The sequence below is a fragment of the Vipera berus genome (assembly GCF_964194415.1).
Source record: "Vipera berus genome assembly, chromosome: 2".
Classification (NCBI taxonomy): domain Eukaryota; kingdom Metazoa; phylum Chordata; class Lepidosauria; order Squamata; family Viperidae; genus Vipera; species Vipera berus.
In genome coordinates, this window is record NC_138203.1 from 90,703,142 (window position 1) to 90,730,526 (window position 27,385).

The window sequence follows — 27,385 nt, forward strand, 5'->3', positions numbered from 1 at the left end:
ACTCCGAGATCCCTCTCACAGTTACTACTATTGAGCAAGGTTCCACCTATACTATACCTGTGCATTTGATTTTTCCTGCCTAAATGTAGAACTCCGGGTCTAGCAGGGCAAAGGGTGATTTCCATTCTCTTTGAGTGAGATGTACACAGGTAGTCCTCGACTTACAAGTTCGTTTAGTGACCATTCAAAGTTACAAGGGCACTGAAAAAAGTAACTTATGACCATATTTCAGAGTTACGACCTTAATAGCATTCATGCGATCAAAATTGAATTGATTGACAACTGGTTCATATTTATTACCATTGCATATGACCATGTGGTCACCTTTTGCAACCATCTGACAAGCAAAGTCAATGGGGAAGCCAGATTCACTTAACAACCAGGTTAGTAACTTACCAATTATAGTGATTCAGTTAACAACTATGGCAAGAAAGGTCATAAAAGAGGGCAAAACTCAAATGTCTCACTTTACAACAGAAAATTTGGACTCAATTGTGGTCGTAAGTCGAGAACTACCTGTATTTCCCCATCAAATGATTTCGTTTCGGTGGTTTCCAAAGACGACCTTGCAAAAGTGCCTTTTTTGTCCTGCCCTTGGAAAGATTGGCACGTGAGAAGTGGAAATGCTAGTAAGGTGAGCTTTGAAGACAAAGAAGCAGCTGGGGGCTGATAGAGGCGTTGTTCACACTCTCACTTTCTTCCAAGTTGTGAAAATGGCCCAACCCATCTCTTTAGTGCGGTTGGTCTCAAGACTCATTCCTGACCAAGACTTTAAATCAGGCTATTTAATTTCTAGTCACGTATAGGTGCAAAACCACCCATGGGGTTATATATTTAAGCACTGCTCTTGGATGTCCATAGCATATTCGTGCACATTGTGTATATTTGTACGTTGTTTAGATACTGCTTTAGGCAATGACACCTTAAATGCTATTCCCACAGAGGGATTTATTTCAAATCAGAAATGCACTGTCTACTAGCTTCTGCTGACATTAAACATCAAATTATATTGGATGACAGAAAAATGGAAGCTCCCTAAGAGCAGAAGCCGAAGAGGGCTGTGATTAAACAAGGGCATTGAAATTAGGCTATGCCTGATCTCTGCCACCAAAGATCTGTTGCTTTGGGCCAATAGCTGGTCCACTTATACACATACAATCTGGTTTAGCCAATAGGTAGGTTGGGCCAATCTATCTAAAGCAGGATTTCCCTGGGTGATGGCTTTTCTATGCAAAATGTTTATTTTAAGTACTTAAAGCAGGGCTTTTTTTCTCATAGAACGCTCAGAACGGAGTTCCTGCACCTTTTTTGGATGGAACCTTGTAGGGTAGGCAAGGCGGGTTGTATGACATGTGTGAGTTCCGGCACCTTTTTCTTTTACAAAAAAAGCACTGACTTGTAATAGTTCAGTCCTTGTACTTAAGAGAAATAGTACAGGTTCTAGGTGTATTCTGTTTTAAACATAAAATCCCTCCCTCTCTCTTGTCAGGAACCCATCTGAAAGGGTCTTCAGGGTGACTTTCAAACCCGATGTGTGTTGGGCTCCCCCATTCCATAAACCAGCTATGCCTGCCATAGCAGAATCTGCTCAGCTGGTTCAGTCCGGCAGATTTGGCATGCTCCAATTCCATCAATTAAACAGCGTCATCTATTGGGAGCCCAGAAGTGCCTTTTCTTTGTAGCAGCTTTTTGGAATGAGGTTCCTCCTGGGAGTTGAACAACCTATCTTAAAAGTCACCCTTTTAAATAAATCTCAAACACATGAGTGAAACACTGATTATGTTAAGCTGTTATATATAGTCATTGGAATGCCACACACACAAAAAAGCAAAAATTCAATGGGACCAGAAATGAATAACAGATATAGACTTGTCCAAAGTTTCACAGGCGTTTAATTTTTTCACAGTGATAAGACATTTGCTCAGAGTTTGTAGACTGGAAAAGGCACTCTTGTTTCCTCTTTTTTGGTGTTCTTCATTTGTTTCTCTGCACATGGGCATTCATATTTGTCCCCTTGGACAATAATAGGAAAGGGAGGGAGTCGTAAAAAGGCATTATGGAATGTTTTCTTTTTCAGCCTTTTGCCAACTGTAGGAAAGGTGACTGAACTGCAATGCTTTGTGAACTAGTATGTCAATAAAGAAGAATATTGTAGCTCAGTCTTGAAATGAGGAGTCCTTGGTGCTCTCTGAGGTTGGTTGTATTGGTTGTTAGCACTAGTATGTGTAACTGGGACTAAACAGTGATTGGGTGGCTGCTCCACTGCTCTTTTCAGATGTAACATACTGGCCTTTGCAAGCCAAGCCATTAATCTGAAAGAGAAAAAGGAAAGATACAGGTGGTTAGTGTTAACAAAACAAAGAATGGAGAAAAATCAGTTAATCTAAGCAAAACCTATGCACCTTTCCACCAGTAATCAGCACTCAGATCAGCATAGATTAACATCCGACCAACAATCAAGTAAGCAATACCCCAATCAAGAAACTGCCACAGAGGCATTAATAAACAGCCCAACCAAAGAATCCCTAAGACCACCCACACCTACACAGACAGGCAAGACACCAGAATATAAAATGACAGCAAACTACTCTCCTTACTAGCACTGATGATGTTACCTAGTTAGGTAATGAAATGTCTGCAAGCTCAGAGAGCACCCTTCAAACTTGTTTCTAAGCATGGTTTTATTCATCAGGCCTTTGTTACAGCACTGTATTTAACTATACTGAATAATTTCTAAAAGAAGTTAAGCTGTCAATTTGGCTGGTGGAAAAATACACCTGTTCATAGACTATATTTATACCAACTATGATATAATATGTAATTATGTAAACAATGTAATTTTATATCATATGAAAAATGAAAAATAGCATTAAATTTGAAATATTTTAATATGTTATTGTAATAATCACTTGTAGACAAGAGCACAAATGTGTTAGCTCTAGAGTCAATCATGGTGAATTTTGAATGAAATATACCACCAGACAATGGGAGAAAACTTTCACATCTGTGTCAACTTCACTCTAACAATGCTTTCATAGATGTCTTCTCCTTCTTCTCAATTCCTTTATATACATCTCAAGGCAGTGAACGTACCTAATACTTCTCTCTCCTGATTTCCCCACAACAATCCTGTGAGGTGGGTTGGGCTGAGAGAGTGTCACTAGCTCAAAGTCAGCCAGGTGGATTTTATACCTAAGGTGGGACTAGAACTGACTGTCTCCTGGCTTTTGTGCTAGCCTCTTAACCACTATACCAAACTATCCCTTTTGTAGTCCAACTATTCTGACTTGTTTCCAAAATTTGCACGGCGAGGTTCCATATCACCTTGAGCTTGGTTTACCTCAGGTTTACCTCATTTAGCTTGGGTTTACTCACTTAACAACACATTTAGATTTTTACATGATAAACCAGGAAAGATGACCTTTTTTGCCCTTGGAGAACACTTTACCAACACTTATAATTAGGGGCACATTTTATAATTATGCCTTCCAAAGGGTGCATCCAGTGGTATGGTGACATTACCAGGTAGCTGAATCCTTTAAAAAAGAAAGAAAGAAATTTGCGGGAAGATGCACCCATCCCTGTTCTGTTAGTGAAAAAATATGCTAGAAATGGCTCGCCTGAAATCAATAATATTTCAATTGGAAACGTATACTGATTATATTGCTCTTCCTTTAATTTTGGTACCTTTTGAGATTCTGATTTTTTTAAGGATACTGTCTTACCTTTGCCCGTTTCATGAAGGCCTCTTGGGCAGCCTTCTTATTTGCAGGCTTGCCAGACCAAGCAGCCAGAGCTGATGCTTGTAGAGCTCGCCCATACGAGAAGGTCAGCTTCCAGGGTTTGGGCAGTGGGCACAGATTGATAGCATTGAGGTTAATGGATGCCTCCTCTTCACTTTGGCCCCCAGAAAGGAAGCAGATTCCTGCAGTTTAAATCAGATTACAAGATAACTGATGGCTCAAATTCCTAAATGCTAAAGTAACTGTGCCGGATTAATTGTGATGTTTTATACGATGACTGGGATAAGAAATCAAGAATTTAAAGAATTAAAAACAATGAAGAGAATACAGAGACCGCTAATTCAAACTACACAATATCGTAAACGTTCCATCCTGTGCGAGTAAGACAACACAGAAGGAGGGGGTAGCTTGTTCCCCAAAGACTTTGAGGTGGACAAAGAAGGCTTAGTGCCAGTTTAGACTAGCATTAGTTAGCTGACAAAGAGAATAGTACGCTTAACTTATTAAGGAAATGTTTGCACACTTCCCTCTACCTTCACAGCATTAACTGAGGCTACATTTAAACATAAGCAAACCCAGCAAGATGTAAAACTAGGATTGGTAAATTTGGGAGCTGCATCTTACAAACATTTAAATGTGGAATGAAATTTTCAGGTTTATTCAAAAAAAAAGTAATTACGAAGGAAGACAGGAACCCTTCTGCTCAGAAGATGTCATAAACATGGACCTAAGATGGGTCTTTAGGCCACATTTTGTAGGGAGTCTTTCAAATAATCTGATCCTAAGCCATTTAGTGCTTTAAAAATTAATTTGAAATGAAACTGGACTATCTCACATACCTAAGGAAGGGAGTGAACTCCAGTGAGGTACCATGGAAGATAGGAGTGACAGCAGGAGCTACCTAGTCACTCCCGGAAAACATGAGATGAAACCAAGGTGTGAAGACCTAGAAGACTTCCACCATAAACTGAGCAGGCTGAAGATAGGCACACAACTGGCAAGTGTGAGTGCAACAAGATTTTGGGTGCCTAAAATCAGTTCTTACCATGGATAGAATGTTCACATAAAAACACCACAAAATTTCCCTTCACAAACTAAGAAATATTGATTCAGGATGCTCAAATTAGCTTTAAAGCACCCTTAATTAGATAGGAAAACCTGAAATGAAATAATGACCGAGGAGACTTCTGTTACTCAAATAACAGGGTCTGAAGAAATACCTGGAACAGCTGCTGGGACTGTCCGAAGGAGAGCTGTAACTGTTGCCATGGCCACATCTTGTGGGGTATATTTCTTGGTGCAAGCCTGCCCAGCTGTCACCATGTTGGGCTTGAGCAGTGTTCCTTCCAAATAAACGTGGTGGTCATTCAAGGCCTTATAAACAGCAGCCAGCACCTGGGATACAAAGAAAAGTGGTGGTAGAAATGTTTATAACATGCTTACACAGCCCCACTTCTTTAATTGTGGTAACTCTTAGATAAGTGTGCCTTTATGCTCAAACAAGATGGTTCAACAACAGCCTTGCCGAAGAAGCTTCCTTTAGTATCTCCATGGTTATTCAAGATGGCTGTCCTCTCTGAGTCTGGTACTTTCCTTCTGTGTTGGACTACAGTCTCTACCATTCATTAAAACTCACATGGACTTCAAATGATAGGAGTACAACATATTGTCACTGATTACAGGGCTTGCACCAGGACTTTTCAGACTTGGCCCTTTTATGACTTGTGGACTTCAACTCCCAGAATTCCTCAGCCAGGCATGCTGGCTGAGGAATTCTGGGTGTTGAAGTCCACAAGTCATAAAAAGGCCAAGTTTGAATACCCCTGGCTTACACCTACTCAGGCCTGCTAGATGTCAAGCTGCAACTTCCTTCAGCCTTAGCTATTATGGTCCAGGACAAGAAATGTTGGGAGGTGTTGCTCAGAAACATACTCTTGGCTCACAGGGGTCTCCAAAGTTGGCAATTTTAAGACTTGTGGACTCATCTCCCAGAATTCCCCACCTCAGCATGTTTAGTTGAGGAATTCTGGGAGTTGAAGTCCAAAAGTCTTAAAAGTTGTCAAATGGAGAAAACAAATGTTCATCTTTATCCATTTCACTTCAAAAAAAAGCATTAGCCCAAGATTTCAAAACTGGCATATATTGTCATGTGTGGCATGTACTTTTTGCCTATTTCTAATAAAATTAAAAGTCTGCAAAAACCACTACTTGTACCCAGTGTATCTTAGATGGTTTTCCTTTTTTTTTAAATGATACAACTTAGCAGTAAAGTGAATATTATGGGAGAGAGAAAACAGTTTGGACTTGAAGATCTTGAAAATTAGAAAATACATTGTAAGAGAGCGAACTCTGGTAACCAGGAGATGAGGCCACCGTCTCCAGGGGAATTTAATTTTAGACTGAAAAGTGAATCAGACTCTTTATAATAATAACAATCCCTTACCTTTTCAGTCACATACTGACATCGCTGGAGGTCATGGTCTCCATCAGGTAGGATTTCAGGTTCCACAATAGGAACTAAGCCATGCTGGTATTTAAACAGAGAGAAGATTTAATTGAAATCCAGATAGGCTGCACCTGATCTTAGCCAGCTAAAAACTAATAATATTCATTATCAAGCCCCTGGACAAGCTATTCCAAGCACCCAAATGTTTGTGGAGATCTTACTGTACCTGCTGGCAGATACTAGCATAGCGAGCCAATGTGTTAGCGTTCTCCTGGATGGCAAGAGTAGAAGGAGTTGTATCTGTAATTTTCAGCACTGCACGCCATTTGCCAAAATCTGCTCCATCTTTCTTATACTGGGCACAGCGCTCAGCAAGCCCATCCAGACCTGAAGGCAAACGTAGAAGCCTTTTAGCAGTTGGGTTTTTTCCAATGTGATAAAATCAGTCCGTGAAGTTAGTTGATGGTTCCCGTTTGTCATGATTATCCAATACCGTATATTGGTTTCACTGAAATTTTTTTGGTAGAGTTAACTATGGATAAGAACGCCATGTAAACAGTACCACCGTCTTCTAGAAGCTTGGAAGACCAGAAAGGAAAGTTGAATTGTTTTGTGGTTTTTAGGAAGCTTTAGACAAGAATTCCCTTTTCCCCCTTTTTGTAAGCACTGCCCCTGGGGCTACTTTTAGCATATAATTGTGTTCCTATCTGAACATAAATTCTGTGTTTTGGATTCCTCATTTCTTGAGTTTTCAGGACTAAAACACAATCCAGGGTTCCATTCCTCCCAAAGTTAATTTGTTTTTGTTTTTAGTGTTTATAGAAGTGTTTCCCCTCAACTTAAAAGCACTGTGTTCTTTTTCCCTTGCTTGTCAAGCCTTTTATCTAACATTCTAGCTAATGTTTCTGAACGTTCTGTGACATAAAAGAAAGCTTACCTTGAATGCTGGTTTCATTGTTAGTTCCTGCCAATGGAGCCACGCCCTTATCCAGCTGTGGATAATTAATACAGCATGAAATGCACATAGGTTACAAAATGGACTAAAGCACGGATCATTTAAACACTACCAATAGGTGTTGGATTTATGGGATCACCTTCACCCTGATGATTTGCCACACATAAACTCTGTGTAACTCAACCAAAACACAGCTCTCCCCACCACCACCATTTACCGTATATACTTGAGTATAAGCCGACTCGAGTATAAGCCGAGACCCCCAATTTCACCCCCAAAAACTGGAAAAAGTTATTGACTCGAGTATAAGCCGATCCGCCGTTCTGCAAGCCTCTGCCGCCAGCAGAGGCTCGATCCGCCATTTTGCAAGCCTGAATACACAGGAATACCCTGTGTGGCCGCGGCTTGTCGGCAGGTCTCCGTTCCTCCTGCCGACCTTTGGGGAGGTTTGGGCGCCTCCCCAAACCTCCCCAAACGTCGGCAGGTCTCCGTTCCTCCTGCCGACCTTTGGGGAGGTTTGGGCGCCTCCCCAAACCTCCCCAAACCTCGGCAGGTCTCCGTTCCTCCTGCCGACCTTTGGGGAGGTTTGGGCGCCTCCCCAAACCTCGGCAGGTCTCCGTTCCTCCGCGCAGACCTGCCGACCTTTGGGGAGGTTTGGGCGCCTCCCCAAACCTCGGCAGGTCTCCGTTCCTCCTGCCGACCTTTGGGGAGGTTTGGGCGCCTCCCCAAACCTCCCCAAACCTCGGCAGGTCTCCGTTCCTCCTGCCGACCTTTGGGGAGGTTTGGGCGCCTCCCCAAACCTCCCCAAACCTCTGCAGGTCTCCGTTCCTCCGCGCAGACCTGCCGACCTTTGGGGAGGTTTGGGCGCCTCCCCAAACCTCCCCAAACCTCGGCAGGTCTCCGTTCCTCCTGCCGACCTTTGGGGAGGTTTGGGCGCCTCCCCAAACCTCCCCAAACCTCGGCAGGTCTCCGTTCCTCCTGCCGACCTTTGGGGAGGTTTGGGCGCCTCCCCAAACCTCCCCAAATCTCTGCAGGTCTCCGTTCCTCCGCGCAGACCTGCCGACCTTTGGGGAGGTTTGGGCGCCTCCCCAAACCTCCCCAAACCTCGGCAGGTCTCCGTTCCTCCTGCCGACCTTTGGGGAGGTTTGGGCGCCTCCCCAAACCTCCCCAAACCTCGGCAGGTCTCCGTTCCTCCTGCCGACCTTTGGGGAGGTTTGGGCGCCTCCCCAAACCTCGGCAGGTCTCCGTTCCTCCTGCCGACGTTTGGGGAGGTTTGGGCGCCTCCCCAAACCTCCCCAAACCTCGGCAGGTCTCCGTTCCTCCTGCCGACCTTTGGGGAGGTTTGGGCGCCTCCCCAAACCTCGGCAGGTCTCCGTTCCTCCGCGCAGACCTGCCGACCTTTGGGGAGGTTTGGGCGCCTCCCCAAACCTCCCCAAACCTCGGCAGGTCTCCGTTCCTGTTTGGGGAGGTTTGGGCGCCTCCCCAAACCTCCCCAAACCTCGGCAGGTCTCCGTTCCTCCGCGCAGACCTGCCGAGGTTTGGGGAGGTTTGGGGAGGCGCCCAAACCTCCCCAAAGGTCGGCAGGAAGAACGGAGACCTGCCGAGGTTTGGGGAGGTTTGGGGAGGCGCCCAAACCTCCCCAAACGTCGGCAGGTCTGCGCGGAGGAACGGAGACCTGCCGAGGTTTGGGGAGGCGCCCAAACCTCCCCAAACAGGAACGGAGACCTGCCGAGGTTTGGGGACGTTTGGGGAGGCGCCCAAACCTCCCCAAAGGTCGGCAGGTCTGCGCGGAGGAACGGAGACCTGCCGAGGTTTGGGGAGGTTTGGGGAGGCGCCCAAACCTCCCCAAACAGGAACGGAGACCTGCCGAGGTTTGGGGACGTTTGGGGAGGCGCCCAAACCTCCCCAAAGGTCGGCAGGTCTGCGCGGAGGAACGGAGACCTGCCGAGGTTTGGGGAGGTTTGGGGAGGCGCCCAAACCTCCCCAAACAGGAACGGAGACCTGCCGAGGTTTGGGGAGGTTTGGGGAGGCGCCCAAACCTCCCCAAAGGTCGGCAGGTCTGCGCGGAGGAACGGAGACCTGCCGAGGTTTGGGGAGGTTTGGGGAGGCGCCCAAACCTCCCCAAACAGGAACGGAGACCTGCCGAGGTTTGGGGACGTTTGGGGAGGCGCCCAAACCTCCCCAAAGGTCGGCAGGTCTGCGCGGAGGAACGGAGACCTGCCGAGGTTTGGGGAGGTTTGGGGAGGCGCCCAAACCTCCCCAAAGGTCGGCAGGTCTGCGCGGAGGAACGGAGACCTGCCGAGGTTTGGGGAGGTTTGGGGAGGCGCCCAAACCTCCCCAAACAGGAACGGAGACCTGCCGAGGTTTGGGGAGGTTTGGGGAGGCGCCCAAACCTCCCCAAACGTCGGCAGGTCTGCGCGGAGGAACGGAGACCTGCCGAGGTTTGGGGAGGTTTGGGGAGGCGCCCAAACCTCCCCAAACAGGAACGGAGACCTGCCGAGGTTTGGGGATGTTTGGGGAGGCGCCCAAACCTCCCCAAAGGTCGGCAGGTCTGCGCGGAGGAACGGAGACCTGCCGAGGTTTGGGGAGGTTTGGGGAGGCGCCCAAACCTCCCCAAACGTCGGCAGGTCTGCGCGGAGGAACGGAGACCTGCCGAGGTTTGGGGAGGTTTGGGGAGGCGCCCAAACCTCCCCAAACAGGAACGGAGACCTGCCGAGGTTTGGGGACGTTTGGGGAGGCGCCCAAACCTCCCCAAAGGTCGGCAGGTCTGCGCGGAGGAACGGAGACCTGCCGAGGTTTGGGGAGGCGCCCAAACCTCCCCAAACAGGAACGGAGACCTGCCGAGGTTTGGGGAGGTTTGGGGAGGCGCCCAAACCTCCCCAAAGGTCGGCAGGTCTGCGCGGAGGAACGGAGACCTGCCGAGGTTTGGGGAGGTTTGGGGAGGCGCCCAAACCTCCCCAAACAGGAACGGAGACCTGCCGAGGTTTGGGGACGTTTGGGGAGGCGCCCAAACCTCCCCAAAGGTCGGCAGGTCTGCGCGGAGGAACGGAGACCTGCCGAGGTTTGGGGAGGTTTGGGGAGGCGCCCAAACCTCCCCAAACAGGAACGGAGACCTGCCGAGGTTTGGGGAGGTTTGGGGAGGCGCCCAAACCTCCCCAAACGTCGGCAGGTCTGCGCGGAGGAACGGAGACCTGCCGAGGTTTGGGGAGGTTTGGGGAGGCGCCCAAACCTCCCCAAACAGGAACGGAGACCTGCCGAGGTTTGGGGACGTTTGGGGAGGCGCCCAAACCTCCCCAAAGGTCGGCAGGTCTGCGCGGAGGAACGGAGACCTGCCGAGGTTTGGGGAGGCGCCCAAACCTCCCCAAACAGGAACGGAGACCTGCCGAGGTTTGGGGAGGTTTGGGGAGGCGCCCAAACCTCCCCAAACAGGAACGGAGACCTGCCGAGGTTTGGGGAGGTTTGGGGAGGCGCCCAAACCTCCCCAAAGGTCGGCAGGAAGAACGGAGACCTGCCGAGGTTTGGGGAGGTTTGGGGAGGCGCCCAAACCTCCCCAAACAGGAACGGAGACCTGGGGAGGTTTGGGGAGGCGCCCAAACCTTCCCAAACGTCGGCAGGTCTGCGCGGAGGAACGGAGACCTGCCGAGGTTTGGGGAGGCGCCCAAACCTCCCCAAAGGTCGGCAGGAGGAACGGAGACCTGCCAGGTTTGGGGAGGTTTGGGGAGGCGCCCAAACCTCCCCAAAGGTCGGCAGGAGGAACGGAGACCTGCCGAGGTTTGGGGAGGTTTGGGGAGGCGCCCAAACCTCCCCAAAGGTCGGCAGGAGGAACGGAGACCTGCCGAGGTTTGGGGAGGTTTGGGGAGGCGCCCAAACCTCCCCAAACGTCGGCAGGTCTGCGCGGAGGAACGGAGACCTGCCGAGGTTTGGGGAGGCGCCCAAACCTCCCCAAACGTCGGCAAGTCTCCGTTCCTCCGCGCCCTGCCTGCCTGCTTCTTTCCGCTGTGGAAAGAAGCAGGCAGGCAAGGCGCGGAGTTTGGGGAGGTGCGCGCGCACCTCCCCAAACCTCCCCAAACTTCGGCAGGTCTCGGACGGCGGTGGCTTGGGAGAGGTGCGGGCGATCCCGGAAGCACCAAAGCCTCGGCCGCGCACAAGTCCTCGGTAAGTTTTTTTTGTTGACTGGAGTATAAGCCGAAGTGGAATTTTTCAGCCCAAAAAGTGGGCTGAAAAATTCGGCTTATACTCAAGTATATACGGTACTTTGTGCTATCTTTGCTGTTGTGTGGCCTGCAATCCATACTACAGTAGAAGTGCAGATAAAAGCTGGATACTTCTCCTTTTCTGCAGCAACTAACTCCGAAAAAGGATGTCTGTGGAGATTCTCAGCCATCCCGATCGTAGCTGCTTCAAAGGTGCTTTTTTTCAAAAGGCAACTGGACTGTTTTTTTCCTCGAGGAAGAAGAAAAAGAAAACGTTTCGCTCCTCGTCCAAGAAGCTTCATCAGCTCTGACGGTGGGGATCAGTTCTGATCCTTCTGTCCCCAACACCATCAGAACTGATGAAGCTTCTTGAATGAGAAGCAAAATGTTTTTTTCTACCTCGAGGGGAAAAAAATAGTCCAGTTGCCTTTTGAAGAAAAACACCTTTGAGACATCTAGGAAATGGATTTTGAAACGATTTACCTTGATTCCAACCACGATGCCCTTGTCCTTAATGACAGCTGGGAAGAGTTTTCCAGTGTTGTCCTTCTGATAGAGAGTCTCATGGAAGAAAATGACTCCCCCAATCTGTTGACTGATGGTTGGGTCAGAAGAGAAGAGGATATCACGGAACTGGCGGCGATTTTCCTCTGTATTCTCCACGTTGATGCGTTGCAGCCTGTTACCCATTGTCCCTATGGAGGAGGGAAACCGCTAAAAGTCAGGAACTTTATGTTGGTGAACTTTATCTATAATCCATTTATAACAAGTTTTAAAAGCTCTGCAAAAGAAGATTGTAGGGTGTGCATTCATGAATAACATGCAACGATTTGTAAAATTCCATTGTCTAAAGCAGGGGTCTTCAAACTTGGCCCTTTTATGAGGTGTGGACTTCAACTCCCAGAATTCCTCAGCCAGGCATGCCTGGCTGAGGAATTCTGGGAGTTGAAGTCCACACCTCATAAAAGGGCCAGGTTTTGAAGACCCCTGGTCTAAAGCGTGCCTAGTAATATAGCCCTTTGTGGAGTTTACCCCTTCAGATTACAGACACAGAATTTAATATTCACATTTCACATCATGTGAAAATATATTCTAGAAAATTGGCTAATCTTCACTCTCCTATGGGATTAGAGGAAATTGGGATTATGGTAGCACTTTTTGATTAGAAAATGCACATTTTCTATCCTTTGCCTGCAGCCTGAAAGTGTGCAGACTAGGAAAAGCAGAGGGAGATTGGAAAAGATTTTGAAATTAATTTCCAAATGTCTTTCCTTGGCTTGTCTAAGCAGCTCTGAAAAATGAGCCTCATTCATCATTTATCAATGGAGCCACTAAGAGTTGAATCATTCGGTACTGAAATGAATGAATCTAACCTGAATCATTCAGTACTGAAATGAATGAATCTAACCTTTCAGCCTCAACAGAAAAGACCCAAAAGGATTGCTTGATAACACTTACCTACAGATTCATCTGCAGCTAGGATCCCTTTGCCAGTAGCAACAATCCGCTGAGCTGTGTCAGAGAGTGCCTTTTTCTGCTCTGGAGAAAGTGCTGGAAACTGGTGGGTCATGGTGGCTGGAAGAAACGATCACTCCAAACATTAAGATAAATTTATTTGGATATCTGAGTAACCTTAATATGGCAACAGCAGCACCATTATAATGGCATAAGACATTTGTGTATTTAAATGTAACAGGAAGAGGACACATTCTCACCCACACTGAGGTTTTCGGTCATTATATATCAGTAAAACAACAAAAACCAGTAAATAGTGGATTAAAAAAATGTCTTCAGCTTCAAAGGGCCCTGGATTTTGGTTGGGATTCAGACAGGAACCTGGTACAGGGATGTCATCGGGCACATTTATGGTGATCTCTAGAGGAATCAGAAGTATCCCAGTTCTTGATATCTTGGCAGTTTTCAACACAATTGACCACCATTATTTTTCTGGATGCCCTTTGGGGATGAAGAATAAGAGGCACTGTATTGTGGTGGCTTTCCTCTATCTTTATAATTGGTCCCAGTCAGTGTTGATGGGAGGAGACTATGAACCTGAGTACCTTGATATATGGGGTGCTACAGGACTTGGCACCCTTCCTTCTCTTGTTTAATATCTGGGTAAGGTGATCTGTCTTTTTGAGGTCAGGTATGACCACTAAAAGGGACGTGGTGGATCAGTGGGTTAGGATGCTGAGCTTGTCGATCAGAAGGTCGGAAGTTTGGCAGGTCAAATCCCGAGTGCCGCATAACAGAGTGAGTGCCTGTTACTTGTCCCAGCTTCTGCCAACCTAGCAGTTCGAAAGCACGTAAAAATGCAAGTAGAAAAATAGGGACCACTACGGTGGGAAGGTAACAGCGTTCCGTGTGCCTTTGGCGTCTAGTCATGACCACAGAGACGTCCTCGGACAAGCGCTGGCTCTTCGGCTTTGAAACGGAGATGAGCACTGGCCCCTAGAGTCGGAAACGACTAGCACGCATGTGCGGGGGAACCTTTACCTATGACCACTAATCTAATGATATATCTAAGCCAAGGCTGACTAAGTGGCAAGATCAAGGTCTTATCTCAGTGTTTGGAGGCTGTGAAGGTCTGGATGGTTAAGGAACAGACTCAGATTCAACCCTGGCCCCCTGCCAAATGTGTGTAGGTAGTTGGACCAACCGAAACCAAACTTTCCATTCTTATTCCTGAATGGGACTAAAAATGAGACCCAGAGGGCAGGAAGCAAGCCCAAGGCCTATGGGGCGCCCAGCCAGGTGGAAGGTAGTCCCAAGGGACCCAGAGGGATGAGATGCAAGTGGGAACTGCTGAAGCATTCCTGAGGTCTATCGTAAGGGCTGGTGGATAAGTGCCCAAAGCAGGGGTGCCGACAGCATCCATAACTTTGGAAACAGGTGGTAAGTCCCTTTTTTCAGCACCCATGTACCGTATATACTTGAGTATAAGCCGAATTTTTCAGCCCACTTTTTGGGCTGAAAAATTCCACTTCGGCTTATACTCCAGTCAACAAAAAAAACTTACCGAGGACTTGTGCGCGGCCGAGGCTTTGGTGCTTCCGGGATCGCCCGCACCTCTCCCAAGCCACCGCCGTCCGAGACCTGCCGAAGTTTGGGGAGGTTTGGGGAGGTGCGCGCGCACCTCCCCAAACTCCGTGCCTTGCCTGCCTGCTTCTTTCCGCAGCGGAAAGAAGCAGGCAGGCAGGGCGCGGAGGAACGGAGACTTGCCGACGTTTGGGGAGGTTTGGGCGCCTCCCCAAACCTCGGCAGGTCTCCGTTCCTCCGCGCAGACCTGCCGACGTTTGGGGAGGTTTGGGCGCCTCCCCAAACCTCGGCAGGTCTCCGTTCCTCCTGCCGACCTTTGGGGAGGTTTGGGCGCCTCCCCAAACCTCCCCAAACCTCGGCAGGTCTCCGTTCCTCCTGCCGACCTTTGGGGAGGTTTGGGCGCCTCCCCAAACCTCCCCAAACCTCGGCAGGTCTCCGTTCCTCCTGCCGACCTTTGGGGAGGTTTGGGCGCCTCCCCAAACCTCGGCAGGTCTCCGTTCCTCCGCGCAGACCTGCCGACGTTTGGGGAGGTTTGGGCGCCTCCCCAAACCTCCCCAAACCTCGGCAGGTCTCCGTTCCTGTTTGGGGAGGTTTGGGCGCCTCCCCAAACCTCCCCAAACCTCGGCAGGTCTCCGTTCTTCCTGCCGACCTTTGGGGAGGTTTGGGCGCCTCCCCAAACCTCCCCAAACCTCGGCAGGTCTCCGTTCCTGTTTGGGGAGGTTTGGGCGCCTCCCCAAACCTCCCCAAACCTCGGCAGGTCTCCGTTCCTGTTTGGGGAGGTTTGGGCGCCTCCCCAAACCTCGGCAGGTCTCCGTTCCTCCGCGCAGACCTGCCGACCTTTGGGGAGGTTTGGGCGCCTCCCCAAACGTCCCCAAACCTCGGCAGGTCTCCGTTCCTGTTTGGGGAGGTTTGGGCGCCTCCCCAAACCTCCCCAAACCTCGGCAGGTCTCCGTTCCTCCGCGCAGACCTGCCGACGTTTGGGGAGGTTTGGGTGCCTCCCCAAACCTCGGCAGGTCTCCGTTCCTGTTTGGGGAGGTTTGGGCGCCTCCCCAAACCTCCCCAAACCTCGGCAGGTCTCCGTTCCTCCGCGCAGACCTGCCGACCTTTGGGGAGGTTTGGGCGCCTCCCCAAACGTCCCCAAACCTCGGCAGGTCTCCGTTCCTGTTTGGGGAGGTTTGGGCGCCTCCCCAAACCTCCCCAAACCTCGGCAGGTCTCCGTTCCTCCGCGCAGACCTGCCGACCTTTGGGGAGGTTTGGGCGCCTCCCCAAACGTCCCCAAACCTCGGCAGGTCTCCGTTCCTGTTTGGGGAGGTTTGGGCGCCTCCCCAAACCTCCCCAAACCTCGGCAGGTCTCCGTTCCTCCGCGCAGACCTGCCGACGTTTGGGGAGGTTTGGGCGCCTCCCCAAACCTCCCCAAACCTCGGCAGGTCTCCGTTCTTCCTGCCGACCTTTGGGGAGGTTTGGGCGCCTCCCCAAACCTCCCCAAACCTCGGCAGGTCTCCGTTCCTGTTTGGGGAGGTTTGGGCGCCTCCCCAAACCTCCCCAAACCTCGGCAGGTCTCCGTTCCTCCGCGCAGACCTGCCGACGTTTGGGGAGGTTTGGGCGCCTCCCCAAACCTCCCCAAACCTCGGCAGGTCTCCGTTCCTGTTTGGGGAGGTTTGGGCGCCTCCCCAAACCTCCCCAAACCTCGGCAGGTCTCCGTTCCTCCGCGCAGACCTGCCGACCTTTGGGGAGGTTTGGGCGCCTCCCCAAACGTCCCCAAACCTCGGCAGGTCTCCGTTCCTGTTTGGGGAGGTTTGGGCGCCTCCCCAAACCTCCCCAAACCTCGGCAGGTCTCCGTTCCTCCGCGCAGACCTGCCGACCTTTGGGGAGGTTTGGGCGCCTCCCCAAACGTCCCCAAACCTCGGCAGGTCTCCGTTCCTGTTTGGGGAGGTTTGGGCGCCTCCCCAAACCTCCCCAAACCTCGGCAGGTCTCCGTTCCTCCGCGCAGACCTGCCGACGTTTGGGGAGGTTTGGGCGCCTCCCCAAACCTCCCCAAACCTCGGCAGGTCTCCGTTCTTCCTGCCGACCTTTGGGGAGGTTTGGGCGCCTCCCCAAACCTCCCCAAACCTCGGCAGGTCTCCGTTCCTGTTTGGGGAGGTTTGGGCGCCTCCCCAAACCTCCCCAAACCTCGGCAGGTCTCCGTTCCTCCGCGCAGACCTGCCGACGTTTGGGGAGGTTTGGGCGCCTCCCCAAACCTCCCCAAACCTCGGCAGGTCTCCGTTCCTGTTTGGGGAGGTTTGGGCGCCTCCCCAAACCTCCCCAAACCTCGGCAGGTCTCCGTTCCTCCGCGCAGACCTGCCGACCTTTGGGGAGGTTTGGGCGCCTCCCCAAACGTCCCCAAACCTCGGCAGGTCTCCGTTCCTGTTTGGGGAGGTTTGGGCGCCTCCCCAAACCTCCCCAAACCTCGGCAGGTCTCCGTTCCTCCGCGCAGACCTGCCGACCTTTGGGGAGGTTTGGGCGCCTCCCCAAACCTCCCCAAACCTCGGCAGGTCTCCGTTCCTGTTTGGGGAGGTTTGGGCGCCTCCCCAAACCTCCCCAAACCTCGGCAGGTCTCCGTTCCTCCGCGCAGACCTGCCGACGTTTGGGGAGGTTTGGGCGCCTCCCCAAACCTCCCCAAACCTCGGCAGGTCTCCGTTCCTGTTTGGGGAGGTTTGGGCGCCTCCCCAAACCTCCCCAAACCTCGGCAGGTCTCCGTTCCTCCGCGCAGACCTGCCGACCTTTGGGGAGGTTTGGGCGCCTCCCCAAACGTCCCCAAACCTCGGCAGGTCTCCGTTCCTGTTTGGGGAGGTTTGGGCGCCTCCCCAAACCTCCCCAAACCTCGGCAGGTCTCCGTTCCTCCGCGCAGACCTGCCGACCTTTGGGGAGGTTTGGGCGCCTCCCCAAACGTCCCCAAACCTCGGCAGGTCTCCGTTCCTGTTTGGGGAGGTTTGGGCGCCTCCCCAAACCTCCCCAAACCTCGGCAGGTCTCCGTTCCTCCGCGCAGACCTGCCGACGTTTGGGGAGGTTTGGGCGCCTCCCCAAACCTCCCCAAACCTCGGCAGGTCTCCGTTCCTCCGCGCAGACCTGCCGACGTTTGGGGAGGTTTGGGCGCCTCCCCAAACCTCCCCAAACCTCGGCAGGTCTCCGTTCCTGTTTGGGGAGGTTTGGGCGCCTCCCCAAACCTCCCCAAACCTCGGCAGGTCTCCGTTCCTCCGCGCAGACCTGCCGACCTTTGGGGAGGTTTGGGCGCCTCCCCAAACCTCCCCAAACCTCGGCAGGTCTCCGTTCTTCCTGCCGACCTTTGGGGAGGTTTGGGCGCCTCCCCAAACGTCGGCAGGTCTGCGCGGAGGAACGGAGACCTGCCGAGGTTTGGGGAGGTTTGGGGAGGCGCCCAAACCTCCCCAAACAGGAACGGAGACCTGCCGAGGTTTGGGGAGGTTTGGGGAGGCGCCCAAACCTCCCCAAACGTCGGCAGGTCTGCGCGGAGGAACGGAGACCTGCCGAGGTTTGGGGAGGTTTGGGGAGGCGCCCAAACCTCCCCAAACAGGAACGGAGACCTGCCGAGGTTTGGGGACGTTTGGGGAGGCGCCCAAACCTCCCCAAAGGTCGGCAGGTCTGCGCGGAGGAACGGAGACCTGCCGAGGTTTGGGGAGGCGCCCAAACCTCCCCAAACAGGAACGGAGACCTGCCGAGGTTTGGGGAGGTTTGGGGAGGCGCCCAAACCTCCCCAAAGGTTGGCAGGAAGAACGGAGACCTGCTGAGGTTTGGGGAGGTTTGGGGAGGCGCCCAAACCTCCCCAAAGGTCGGCAGGAAGAACGGAGACCTGCCGAGGTTTGGGGAGGTTTGGGGAGGCGCCCAAACCTCCCCAAAGGTCGGCAGGAGGAACGGAGACCTGCCGAGGTTTGGGGAGGTTTGGGGAGGCGCCCAAACCTCCCCAAAGGTCGGCAGGTCTGCGCGGAGGAACGGAGACCTGCAGAGGTTTGGGGAGGCGCCCAAACCTCCCCAAAGGTCGGCAGGAGGAACGGAGACCTGCCGAGGTTTGGGGAGGCGCCCAAACCTCCCCAAAGGTCGGCAGGAGGAACGGAGACCTGCCGAGGTTTGGGGAGGTTTGGGGAGGCGCCCAAACCTCCCCAAAGGTCGGCAGGAGGAACGGAGACCTGCCGAGGTTTGGGGAGGTTTGGGGAGGCGCCCAAACCTCCCCAAAGGTCGGCAGGAGGAACGGAGACCTGCCGAGGTTTGGGGAGGTTTGGGGAGGCGCCCAAACCTCCCCAAAGGTCGGCAGGAGGAACGGAGACCTGCCGACGAGCCGCGGCCACACAGGGTATTCCTGTGTATTCAGGCTTGCAAAATGGCGGATCGAGCCTCTGCTGGCGGCAGAGGCTTGCAGAACGGCGGATCGGCTTATACTCGAGTCAATAACTTTTTCCAGTTTTTGGGGGTGAAATTGGGGGTCTCGGCTTATACTCGAGTCGGCTTATACTCAAGTATATACGGTAATTTCAAAAGGTTCCTGAATGACCAGTCATAAGGTGAGGACTCCCTGTAGAGTCCAAAAAGAAAGAAAGAAAGAAAGAAAGAAAGAAAGAAAGAAAGAAAGAAAGAAAGAAAGAAAGAAAGAAAGAAAGAAAGAAAGAAAGAAAGAAAGAAAGAAAGAAAGAAAGAAAGAAAGAAAGAAAAACAGATGAAGGAATGAAGCAAGAGTTCATGCTAAGAGAGAAATGGAACGGCAACATCTCCATACAAGAAGGCAAGTATAACATGAGTGCAGTAGCATTTTCCTCTAAGTCATAGCTGAACTGGAGATAAACCAGATTAATTTTCCAACACTGGAAAAACAGATGTCTGGAGCTGCTTAGAGTTCTCATATGGACATGTTCATAATGTGCTGTTGTGATTCCTCGCCAGCCAGTGGATCCGGCAGCTGAGTCTGAGGAATCAGATGAGGAGGAGGGGCCTGGAGTGGCATTAGAGTCAGAGGAAGGCTCTGAGGAGCTCCAAGACTTACAGTCAGACAAGAAGCCTGGCTCCTCTACTTGCGCTCAGGCTGAGACACAGCTGTGCTGGGAGCCTGAGTTGGACAGTAATGAAGAACAGTTGGGAAAAATCCAAGATGCATAAAAGCACAGGCAAGAGAAGTGAGTAGGACAGAGGAATGCAATGGGGCGGCTCCAAAGGCAAAGGAGAAGGAATTAGGAAGCCACGCCTTGGCTGAATTATAAAAGGTAAGGTGTGGGAGGTGCTGGTTGCTGAAGGCAACTGTTTGTGTTGAGCATCGAGTTTCTGTGGACTGTGTTTGTTTGCCTTGGACACTGACTCAGGTCTGTGAGAATAAAAAGGGTTGGTTTTTTCTTGCGGTTCCTTCCTGTTTCTTGGAAGAGGGGTTTCTCCTTGGGAGCCTAACAAGGACTCATGTAAGCTGAGACAGACCAGTTATGTCCAACAAGACTGCTATCCTAAAAGAGCTGTGGTGGCACAGTGGTTAGAATGTAGTATCGGAGGCTGACTGTGCTCATATCCAGGAGCTTGATCCTGACTGGCTGAAGGTTGACTTAGCCTTCCGTCCTTCCAAGGTTGGTAAAATGAGGACCCAGATTGTTGGGGGAAATATGCTGACTCTGTAAACCGCTTAGAGAGGGCTGTAAAGCACTGTGAAGCAGTATACAAGTCTACGTGCTCTTGCTAAGTGCTAAGATCCTTTTCTACTACAGAGAATCAGATTGCTTGTTTCCAAATAACATTGCAATCTTCTAACCGAGCACCCTGTGTTCTTTATTAACCAACCCTTTGGCTAATTAACCTCTGCTTCCTCAGTAATTCCTGTCATGGGAATAGTCGGGACTCATAAAATATATACAGTAGGTTGGAAAAACACCTACCTAAACTCTTGAACTTTTGCTTTTCTGGGAGAGAGCTTTCAATTCTTTCCTGGGTGTTTATGTGTAGCTCAGAGATTTTCATGCATGGAGATGTGGGAATAATTTTTAAAGTGCATGTAGTAAAGAAAGCAGGTATGCCACCAGTTAATCATTAAAGCAGGCTGTGAATTGCCTTGTTTCAGAATCTGCTAAGAGAAGAGCTAAGTGGCTATATTATCTGCCATTGGCCGTCTATGGAGATTCTCAGTCATCCTGATCATGGTTGTCCCAAAGATGCTTTTTCAAAAGGCAACTGGGCTTTGTTTTTCCTTAAAAACATTTTGCTTCTCATCCAAGAAGCTTCTTAAGTTCAGTCAGTCTCATCCAAGAAGCTTCTTCAATCAGAAGCTTCTTGGATGAGAAGCGAAATGTCTTCAAGGAAAAACAGAGGAAGTCCAGTTGCCTTTTGAAAAAGCACTTCTGGGACATTCAAGATTGTAGTGATTATTTTCTTTCACTTGGATAATGGCTGTACTTGGTGTGTGGGGGTGGGGGTGTAACACTACCACTTTTTATTAAATATTATTTCCTGGAGCGACAGAGCATCCAAAACCACAGGTAATCACAAAATACGGTCCTAAGTAAAATTGTACAAAGCTTGTCCATCTGAGAAAATGAATGCCTGCCTAAATAAGATGTTTATCTCTAAACATCTTTGGTATGAAAAAGACACTGGAATGCATCTTTTAAAACAGTCTTTTAACCATTTTAACGATTATACTTAATTGTTTTTAATGTTACAGGGTTGAGTTTTGGTTTGAGGTTTTCTTGCGAATTGCTGAGAGATCTTTAGAACTGTCAGTATAATAACTAATTGCCTGGAGTCATTTGAAATTGGCAGGATATAAATGCTGTAACAAGTCACATGTGTGGGGTGGGCAACTCTATAAATCAACGAACTAAATGTAAAAAGAGGGGGGGGGGGACATGTTTTCACTTGCAAAGGGATGTTAAACCTATTGCAGTTTTACCCTATTTCCCTTCCCCCCCCCCCCCCAATCACCAATCCATAGATTTTGGCAGCCTGAACTTGAGTGGTTCTGGAGGCAATTTTTAAAATGGAAATTCAGGGTTATATCATGTGGCTTAAATTTTAGCACATCTGGGTCACACCACATTGGGAAAAAAAACCATTAAATGTTTCTATTTGTTTTTTAAAGTACAAGTTATAATAACAGACTTTGGCTTCTAGGAAAAATTGTCCACTCCCACCCCACCCACCCCCTAGCTTTGAAGGATAGCAATATGAAAGAACGTAACTGGGTGCTGAATGAACCCATTTGTCACACAAATAAATTGTATTTTCCAAGCTTAAAAGTTTCACAATGAGAAAACAGTATTGCAGCACTATAAAAAATGTGGTGGCACTTAAGATATACAAGGAGCATCAAAAGTAAAGAAGAATGTTTGTCTAATCAAGTTCCTGGCAGACAGACAATAGGATCTGGGCAAGAACGGTCAGCCTACCTGGAATATAAGCCTTTTTTTTCCTTCTCTCTCTTTTTTTTGAACTACAGAAGATTATTGGGGGGAGGGGGAGGAAGAAAGCCTTCCCCATTAGAAATAGCACAAAGGTTGTCTTCTGTTAATGTTACAACAGATGACAGACCAAAGGGCAAGAATTGAGGTCAGAAGAGGGTTAGTGGGTAGTGCCTTCCAGCTAGGGTTGCTACAATGGGGACTGGTGTATGTGTGTGTGTGTGTGTGTGTGTGTGTGTGTGTACTTTGGAGGGAGGGGAGACAGCTGTGCAGTTTGCAAAGTCTGTTGCGTGTCTTTTAGGACGTGTGTCCAACTTTTGTTCCTAGGTAAAAGGCAGCTGATGTTTAGTTTTGCTAAGACTAAATCCTGGTTGCATGGAGAATAATTAACCACTGAATATGGCCATGACATTGATTAGAATCGTCATTCTTTTCAGTTGCTAGACCCAAAAGATATGGACTTTAGCAACAGTCTAAGTAGCTTTAATACTACAGTGCTACCAGGACTAATGGCAATGATTTGCTATATTGGTTAAAAAGAATTTTGGATTAGCAGAACATTTCTATAGTGTTTTTATAAAGTACTTCTTTAATTATACCTTACACGATTGTTGTGATGGTGAAAAACAGGAGAGTAAAGTGCTATTTATGGTCACTCACTGAGGTCTTGGATGAAAGGCAGAATACAAATTTAATAAATAAATCACACACACACACACACCGCTTTACCAGTACTGTGGTCAAGAGTCATAAATTTCTTTAGAAGTAAGGCAACTTCAAAGTGTTGGTGATCATAACTTGCTCCATTGATTTTAGTGGACTCACTGTTTTAAGCATGAGCCTCAGTCCAATAAAAAAAGCCTTTCATCAATTCACAGCTCCCCAGAAAGGGAATCTAAGATTTATTCTAGATGTGGTGTATGGGCATTTCCCTGTTTTGCTCAGGGAATGCAATGGAGATGGGGGTATGGGAGTGTCCAAATATCACATTACAGGTATAATTTTGCTGGGTAATCTTACCTACGTATGTTTCTTTGTCTAATTGTAATGCAGGACACAATAATATACACAGTATTTGGAAAGAAAGGATCGAATGCTTGAATACCATCTTTCAGTATTTTAGTAACACTAGGAGGTCTCAGAAATGTTATTTAGTTATGTATGTGTGTGGAAGGGGGAGGATTCCAGATTGTAAAGTTTATCTGAAAGAAAATTACCATATTTTCTGGCGTATAAGATGACTTTTTAACCCATAAAAATCTTCTCAAAAGTTGGGGGGTCGTCTTATATGCCCAGTCGTCTTATACGCCGGAAAATAGTACATAAATCAATCGAGCGCCCCCGTTCTTGCAAAGCAACTTCAAGCCTCCTTAGTCCAGTCCCTCCTCCAACGTGACTCTCCCTTCCCACCCCCAAGAGCCTCTAAGCCCCTTCCCCTCCCCCTTGCAAACGCCAGACCCCGGGAGCTGGCGTTTGCAAGGGTGGGTGGAAGGAAAAGCCCCTTTCGGCTCCAGCGTGGCTGCAAGTCGACGAGCCCGGGAAGGCACGCCCTCCCCTCTCACTGTGGAGGAAGCAGGGCAGGCTGGCGTCGGGCGGGAGCCAGCAGGGCAGTCCTGCACATGCGCACACTCCCCAGCTGCTAAGGAGTCCTCGGGGAGCCGTGGCAGGCACCTCACGCCCTTCCTCCTTGAGGCAGCACCGGCGGAGCCGTCCGGAGTCGGGCGGGAGCCGTCAGGGCAGTCCTGCACATGCGCGCACTCCCCGGCTGCTAAGGAGTGCTTGGGGACCCGTGGCAGGCACCTCACGCCCTTCCCTCTTGAGGCGGCACCGGCGGAGCCGGCCGGCGGGAACCGGCAGGGCTTTGCACCATCTGCATCAGACAGGTCTGAATCGGGCTTGTGTCGGACACTTGGCAACTGGCATGTAAGTATTTTCCAGCGTATAAGACGAAAAATCTTGAAAATCTTCTCAAAAGTCGGGGGTCGTCTTATACGCCGGAAAATATGGTACAAATAAGTATTCGGTGGGATAATGGAAAAGAATATGCAAAACAGAAATCTCTGCCTCTCTGCTTGTGTAGAAGTAGCCAATACAGCTTTGACAGTGGGGAAAAAAAAAACTAGCCGTGATATGCTTGCATGGTTTCTTTCACCGAAAAAGCCCTATGGCCTATGATATCAGGCACCCAAGGAGTTCTTGCCACCTATTGTTAGTGAATTCTAGTGTTCCAGGGGCTCTTTCGTACGACCCCAGAGATAAACATCCAATTATTGCCAGCATTTTCAAAAGACTTTCCCAGACAATAAATGAATCAAAGAATTAGTGCATTTTGAAATCCAACATCCCAGTTCTGTATTCATCTGTACTATTTATCCTTTGAGCCGCAGTTTCCGTGCAGCTCAGCCACAAATGGTCCTCAGTTTTTTCCCCACAGCCACCGGCATAAATGCTGTAGCCAGAACTACAGAAAGATGTTTTTTGTAGGTTGCATGTGTGCACTCATCTGGGTGCACTCATTTTGTCCTTCTAATGCTATCACAATTTTTCAGAGAACTAAAAATTTAGAATTCTATTTTCCATGGGCAATCCCCGCAGCCCGTGTGTGTAAAATGAAACAGCAGGGGAATGACTTCAAAATGTTTAAAGTGGAGAAGTGTCTCAGAAACTTCAAAAGTCTTATTTGGAATATCACCGGATTCTAAACAATGCACTTTTGGCCAGGACCTCTAAAAATATTTTTTAACAAATCAGAAAAAATATGCCAATACTTCTAGGTGAGGCCCATTAGTTGTGAAAAAAAAATCCAAAGCAAAGCTGATGATACCTAGAAATAGAACAAGCCATTGCCACCAAATATAATTTGAATACTTCAGAAAAGAGATTGTTATCTAAATGTGAACTACATTCCCTATGAAGTTAAGATAATGGCCTCTCCTGCCCTGTGAACTTTTCCAAAATACCAAAAATAAGCAAAATGTATTCAGTATTCCTACCTAGTACCTAGATTTCTAAAAAGTCAATTGATATAGAGAAACATCATGTGACCGACAAGAAAAAAAAGCCCTTTCTGCCAATGGTCATTCCTATCTTTAGAACTGGAATAATGACTGTTTTGAAACCTGGTGTGTTGTACAGTAAACAGTCATGGCTTGGACAAAGAGAGAGGGCAGTTTTAATAGAAAAGACTGGTTTATCTTTGATGTCTCTTCAGACTCTTCGTTGAAGAATAACTGCCATACCCTCTTCCAAAGTGTACTATTGAATTTTCTCATTATTTGTATAATGGATAAACAGCAGCAGTAGTAGAGAAAAAGATGGCATCAAAGCAGCAGTGAGGAAAACAAGAGGGGGTTGAAGAAGCATTCTCTTCCAGAGCTCCTAAAATCTTTGAAAATCCATGTCCCTGATGAACACCTTTGAGAGAAAAGTGGTCCTGATGCAGCCACAGGAAGCCTAGCTGTGTTCTTCATCCAGCCAAAGATGACTTTTTAAAATTACTTTTGTCTTCCTGGCATTTCAGAACACACATGGCCACTCTCCTGGTTTTAGCAGACAGTAAGAACTAAGAGGTAAAGGTAAAGGGACGCGGTGGCTCAGTGGGTTAGGACACTGAGTTTGTCGATCAGAAGGTCGGCAGTTTGGCGGGTCGAATCCTGAGTGCCACGTAGCAGAGTAAGCGCCTGTTACTCATCCCAGCTTCTGCCAACCTAGCAGTTCGAAAGCACATAAAAATGCAAGTAGAAAAATAGGGACCACTACGGTGGGAAGGTAACAGCGTTCCGTGTGCCTTTGGCGTCTAGTCATGACCACAGAGACGTCCTCGGACAAGCGCTGGCTCTTCGGCTTTGAAATGGAGATGAGCACCGGCCCCTAGAGTTGGAAACGACTAGCCCCCATGTGCGGGGGAAACTTTACCTTTACCTAAGAACTAAGAACCTTCTTTGTGTGCAGAAGATAATAGGATTTCCTTAATCCTGATAGTAAATCAGCTTTCCCAATAGAATTTTGTAGTCCTTGACTTAACAGGGCACGTTTCATAGCCTTAATGAACGTTTGTGTGAAATCTTGGATGAACATTGAGCTACATCTGAAGCATGTTTTCAACCTACTCTACAACCACCTTGCTTGGAAAGCACAGTTGGGCAACACAAATGTTGTCATACTCTAATTCTCATGTCCAAGATAGCACAGTCATAGGAAAGACAGATGGCAGCTAGAGTCCAACAATACCTGAAGGGTAACATGTTACTCACTGTGGGATTTAAATGTATACTTACTGGGGAATATGAACAACTCCACCAGGTCGCCTTTGGGTAAATGACTCTTTTGGGACCAGCTGTTATTGCTTAGAGCAGCCACTTTGCCAATACTATATACATCCTCTCTCATGGTATGTGGAAGAGTGCTCACAAGATTCTATAAATCCAATAAATGAATTCTTCAAATTCCAAGTGTGTCATCATCTCATGAAGATTGCTTATCATTACAATGAAGGACCGGTCATTCCACTCCTTTGCTCCATTGTTAATAGTAGAACTGCTGGGAATTCTACTCCAGCAATATCTGGAGAGCCATAGATCGATCCCTCCAGTTTATGATGGTAGAAGCCCAAAAAGAGAGTGATTAACCACATCTCAGCAATCTGCCCAGTCCCCAAAGGAGCTCCTTGACCCATCTTCTGTCTTATATTCTCTCCATTTTTACATGGGATCCGCCTACTCCTGACGTGGCAAAGTTCTCTAGGTTGCTTTTAATAGGACTAACTTCTTGCATAATTGGAGCAAGATTTCTTAAATGATATTAAGGGATCCCGGACTCTTATCCTTATTCTGTATGGGGAGACATTTCATTAAGGGCTTCTAAGCAATGAAATCCCTCGAGTGAGATTTAGTAAGAGAAAGGAGATTCCACATCGGAGAGAAAGATACTCAGTGAAAAATGTTTCAGACGCAAGAAGAGGAGATGGATTCTAAATAGTAAATCCGTAACTTTGAGTAGGAAGAACAAAATCCTCTGCATTTGTGTAACGAATGAAAACGCTTGGAGTTGAAGACCTTCGCTCTCGTCCTGAACGTAGCTTTGAGGGACCGGAGGCTTTAACACAGTTTAGAAATGGGTTGAGCGATTGTTGAATTGACTCCAAGCTTTCTCCGTCAATGGCCAAAGCTACATGAGTTCTCCTTCAGGACTAGATAGGCTCCGTTTTAAACCGAGAAGGATTTATTTTTTCCCCACCCATCTCCGGGAGTATCCAGACTTTCTCTCACTTTAACAAACATCCCTTTCTCTGTTCCCGAGTTTCCCAACCACCATCATGAACACATTTGCACGTACCGTGTTGGTGGATCTTCACTGCCTCTCCCAGAAATTCTTGTGAATGGATGAGGTGGCTTTAGCCAAACGGGACAAATTCTGCCACGCGGAAACTTTTTATATCTTTCACGCAATGCTGCTACTTGTTAACTCTTCCCCTAATTTTCTTTTCCTCTTACTCCATTTCAAGCTGGTTGGCAGATGTAACTCCTCAGCAGTTCTGATTGGCTGGGAAGGGTGATAAGGTTTGTCCAATAAGAGGGGTGTGTGTGTGTGTGTGT

The 27,385-nt window shown here is 48.9% G+C and overlaps 1 protein-coding gene across 1 annotated transcript; it reads right to left on the reverse strand.

Annotated features, from left to right (window-relative positions):
• Positions 1-1,880: 1,880 nt before the first annotated feature.
• On the reverse strand, positions 1,881-27,320 carry ALDOB (aldolase, fructose-bisphosphate B). The gene is made up of 9 exons (XM_081321682.1): positions 27,126-27,320; positions 12,796-12,912; positions 11,821-12,032; positions 7,127-7,181; positions 6,416-6,576; positions 6,187-6,270; positions 4,964-5,138; positions 3,726-3,925; positions 1,881-2,312 (listed from the first exon to the last, which is right to left on the reverse strand). The coding sequence occupies exons 2-9, from the start codon at positions 12,905-12,907 to the stop codon at positions 2,217-2,219; spliced, it is 1,095 nt and encodes a 364-aa protein (XP_081177808.1). The 5' UTR covers positions 12,908-12,912; positions 27,126-27,320; the 3' UTR covers positions 1,881-2,216.
• Positions 27,321-27,385: the final 65 nt, after the last annotated feature.

What these genes read in the sequence shown, in the direction of transcription:
- ALDOB (XM_081321682.1), bottom strand. Translation starts at nt 12,907, where the DNA reads ATGACCCACCAGTTTCCAGCACTTTCTCCAGAGCAGAAAAAGGCACTC. An exon ending in AGCTGCAGATGAATCTGTAG is followed by an intron (nt 12,033 to 12,795) that starts GTAAGTGTTATC and finishes CCTCCTCCATAG; the next exon opens with GGACAATGGGTAACAGGCTG. An exon ending in ATGCTAGTATCTGCCAGCAG is followed by an intron (nt 6,271 to 6,415) that starts GTACAGTAAGAT and finishes TTTAAATACCAG; the next exon opens with CATGGCTTAGTTCCTATTGT.